Source organism: Vespa crabro, unplaced genomic scaffold (genome assembly GCF_910589235.1).
Source record: "Vespa crabro unplaced genomic scaffold, iyVesCrab1.2, whole genome shotgun sequence".
Classification (NCBI taxonomy): Eukaryota; Metazoa; Arthropoda; class Insecta; order Hymenoptera; family Vespidae; genus Vespa; species Vespa crabro.
The window spans coordinates 5,833,085-5,837,729 of NW_025813595.1; the positions used below are offsets into that span (position 1 = coordinate 5,833,085).

General features: G+C 44.7%; 1 protein-coding gene across 1 annotated transcript; it reads right to left on the minus strand.

Annotated features, from left to right (window-relative positions):
- Nucleotides 1–315: 315 nt before the first annotated feature.
- LOC124432621 lies at nt 316–1,752 on the minus strand. Its single transcript, XM_046981633.1, has 3 exons — nt 1,418–1,752; nt 891–1,309; nt 316–848 (listed from the first exon to the last, which is right to left on the minus strand). The coding sequence occupies exons 1-3, from the start codon at nt 1,750–1,752 to the stop codon at nt 316–318; spliced, it is 1,287 nt and encodes a 428-aa protein (XP_046837589.1).
- Nucleotides 1,753–4,645: the final 2,893 nt, after the last annotated feature.

Here is a 4,645-nt window from a genome sequence, read left to right on the forward strand (position 1 = left end):
TTGCCATCTGCTGCTTTCCTCATCTTTGCGAGGTAGGAGCTGAATAAGCCATGCCCTGTCAGGAATTGGGTGAGGTAGAAATCTACCTCTCCCGCCTGCAGGTATATCCAGTTCTCTAGCCGTCTGATGAGTCGGGAAGTCCATCTTCCCCTAGTTTCCTGCTCCCATCTATTTTGCCAGATCTCAATGCTGGTAGACCTGGTGAGCCATGATGCCTCCTCCTTACTCAAAACGAACCTCTGCTGGTGGACGAATTGTCTTTCCTGGGCTAGTAGATCTATCGGGATAACCCCCGCGACCACTAGTACCGCGGGCTCAGAGACCGTGCGGTAGGAGCAAGCGATTGGGAGAGCGCCCCTCCTGTACTGCCGCCATGCGCTTGCGGTATTGATCCTTTCGCAGCGCCTCGGCCCATATTTCTGCGCCGTACAGCATCACTGCTTCGGCGGCACGCATCATTAGTTTCTGAATGCACGGCCGGTGACCGTTGACATCGGTCATGAATGTGCACAGAGTGGCAACTTCATTTGTAGCTTTGTCAGCTACCCTTAGTATATGGTGTCTGTAAGTGAGTTTGCAACTGATTATTACTCCTAGGTACCTGACAGACGTCTTGGTCTGGACCGTCGCATCTTCTACGGTGAAGCTGCGCAACGTGTTGATGCGCTTCTTCGTTAGTAGAACGACCTCTGTTTTCTGGGCTGCTAAGTATAGCCCGTGATCTTCCATCCGTGAGATGACTCTGCGCATGAACTGGTTGAGCAACAGCTGTGCCCCCTCCGTGTCTCTTGCAGTTATAACAACTACAATGTCGTCTGCATACCCAATCAAGAAAGCACCACCAGGGACTGCTGCACGTAGGATACCGTCGTAGAATATATTTCAGATACTCGGTCCTTGTATAGAGCCCTGAACAGCCCCCGATTTCAATTCCAATCTTCTTGGACCATCGCCAGTAATGTATTCCAGGAAGCGCTCGTTCAGGTTATCCCCGAGTATTCGGAGCAGGTACCACGGAACTCTGAAATTACGTTCGAGAGCTACCATTGCCATGTCCCACCTGACGGAGTTGATGGCATTTCTCACGTCTAAGGTGGCCAGCAGACACAAAGTGCGGGAATGGTGATTCCCGCGCTCCGTCATTTTTGCGGCCGTGACAATCTCCTGAATTGCGTAGATGGTGGAGAGGCCGGATCGAAATACATACTGGCAGGCAGCAAGATCCTCCACTGCCCTCTCGGCTGCGTGCAGCCCTGGCCTAAGCAGCTTCTCCAGGAGCTTGCCAGCCGTACCGAGCATACAGACAGGCCTGTATGACGAAGCAGAATCTGCTGGATCCTTGCCCTTATTGATGAGCACAAGCCTCGCTTTCTTTCACATGGCGGGGAAGATGCCCTCCCTGAGGCAAATGTTGTACATGCTTAGCAAGAGCTCAGGGTGACTCTGCGCGACGGCTTTAATTAATTCTGCTAGAAGTCCGTCAGGACTTGGAGCTTTCTTCTTCCGCATAGATGATGCGGCCCTGATTAGCTCTTCTTCCGTAAATTGTGGCGCCTCTGTCATGCCAGGCGCAGCCATGCTAATCTCTCTCTTCGGCTGTGAGGGGAATAGTGTATGCACTATGTAAGCCAACGTCCTCGCTTCTTGAGGGATTCCTTGCGTTCGAAACCCAGCCTTCGAGTGACGATCTGATACCCCACTCCCCAAAGATTCTGATCGACTTCCAGGAACAGCTCCATCCAGGATCGTCATTGACTGGCCTTGTTGGACCACTTCAAAGCTTTTTTGAGCGCTTGATAGTCTGCAGCCAGGGGAGCAGCGTCGAGATCCCGTCTCTTTGCATGTTGTGCTAAACGGCGAAGCCTTAAGCACTTCTTACGAAGATCTACGATCTCGTTCGTCCACCAGTATGCAGGACGCCTCTGCCGTTTCGTGCTATTCTTTGGCACCGCTATTGCGCAAGCCTTTTGGATGGGTTGCATAGTTGTTGCAGTAATCATCTTGGCTTGCGCTGATGGCGATAGACTCGCGGATGCATTTTGAAGGGATCTCCATCCTTCTTCAATGACCGAAGACAGCTTCTCACGGTCCATTCTTGCAATGATCCACTGTGGGGGACGTTTTGCAATTGTCACGACTGGCCTCCTATCGTGTACATCGAAGAGGATGTACTGATGGTCGCCCCCGGTAATATCCTCTATTACACACCAGCCTGCGACTCTTGCCACAACTTGTTCGATCGCTTGAGAGACGTCCGGGATTGTCTCTCTGAAGCCAGGCCTACGGAAGGTAGGTGTCGAGCCCGTGTTGAGTACTGATTCCTCTAGTCTCGACACCAACTCCATGATTCGTATTCCTCTGGAATTGGGCCTGGTCCCCCCATTCGAGAGCTCTCTCATTGAGGTCTCCAGCCACAATGAGATCCCCTTGCATTTCCCGCAGCGTGTCTTCCAGATCGTCCAGCTTAGTCTGGAAGTCGTCTATCCGGTCGATCGGGGTGAGATATACACTGACATAAGTCGTTGAGTTGTGTCGCATCCAAACGTATCCGCATCCGGATCCTTTATCCTACAAATGTATTTGTCGGGGATCTGGGATCCAGATGTTCGCGGTGCCCAATTCGTCTGCGTACCATCCTAATCCCACTCTGTCCTGGTATTGTTCGCTGATTAAAACGATATCAGCTTGTTTTTCTAAACAGAGCTGGGTTTGGAAGTGCTGCGCTGTCCTGCTCCTATTGAGATTACCCTGAAGTACTCTCATCCTGTTTTCCTCTTGTTGGCTATTACATGGGCGTCTTAGAAAGTTTTGCAAGCCCTTGATCCCGCCAAGAGTTTCTTATGTTCATCAACGCTAATGAAGCATAATAAGCAAGTAGGATCGCTGACCTTGCAGTCTTTGATCTTGTGCCCCGTCCCGCTGCAGAAATAGCAAAACTTATTGTAATCAGAGCCCTTGCACAAGGTGCTATAATGACCTTAGTTGAGATAGCGGTAGCATCTCTGCTTTTCGCCTGACCTTGCAGCAGACGAAACCGACCAGCACTCAGCGGACCATTAAAAGTTTCGCAGCTGCTTCCTCTTCTAGTCTGACGATGGCCAGACGTTGTTGTCTCGCGTTGGGGTTCGTCAATATAACCTCTAGTTTCCCCGCATAGTCTGGCAGGGTCCTCTTTACGGCCTCCGCGACTTTCACCACCGATGTGCAGCAATCGCAGTCCCGCATCTCCAGCGTAGCTCTAAGGACCAGTTCCGTGATGCTGCTCGTTTCTCCATTTCCTTCTCTCAGGGTTTCTGCGAATCATACCCTGATATACGCAGTGGTCTTCTTACGTCCTAGGAGAACCCCACCTGTTCTGGTCTGCTGGAACAATTTAACGTCTACCCCTGTTCCGCTGTTCTTGAAGAGCTGGTGGATGGCTCCGACTACATCTGTGTATGATTTACCTTGCGCAGATTTCAGGAGGAACGCGTCCGGCTTTGTTCTCTTTCTCGGCCTGTTGTCCGATTTGCTAGGCTTTCTTTTCTCCTGCTGTTGGTGTTTCATCACCGTCGTCGCTGGTTTATCTTTATTTCTTCTCTTCTTATCAAACACCGTCCACTTGGTGGCTTCGGTCGTCGTCGTATATTGCCTTGGTCTTTTGATGCTTTCTTGAGGCAAATGCGGCGGGGTGTGGGTACTCTCTTAATTGCGCTAGCATCAGTTATACAATTTGCCAGAGGGCTCTGAGAAAATCGGTCGACGGTCCTCCCTCGCTTATAGTTCGAGATTTTTAAATGAACTCGAAGATGTCTGAGATAACATATCGATAATAACGATAATGTCAATAATACTAACAACAATATTTGCGATAATAACGATAATAAAATAAATAATAAAAACAATAATATAGATAATGATGATAATAACGATAATTATAATAATAATAATAATAAAAATGATAATAACAAAGATAACGATAAAAATAATAACGATAATGATGATAATAATAATAGTAATAATAATCTCGATAATTAGTATAATAACGATAATAATTATAACAATAATAACGATACCCACGGTTATAATGATAATAACCATAAGATTAATAATAATAATAACTAAAAAACGATAATAACAATTAAAATTATAACATTAATAACGATAAAAAATATAATAACGTTAATAATAAAGACAATAATATCGACAACAACGATAAAAACGATAATAATAATAACCATACTAACGAAAATATCGATAATAATAATTACTATGCTAAAGGTAATACCCGTAATAATAATAATAATAATAACAATAATAACGTTAATAACGATAATAATAGAGATAATAATAGCAATAATAATAATAAAAAAGAAAATAACGCAATTAAAAATAGCAATACTAATAACTATGAAAAAATATTAACAATAATAGTAACAATATTAACGATATTAAAGATATTAGTAATAATAATAATAACAATAATAACGATAATAACGATGTTATCTATAATAAGGGAAATAATAATAATAATAATAAACATAATAATGATAATAATAATAACGATAATAACGATAATAACGATAATAAAGATAATATCGATAATAATGGTAATAGTAATAATAATATTAACGACAGTAACGATAATAACAATAATAATAGAATT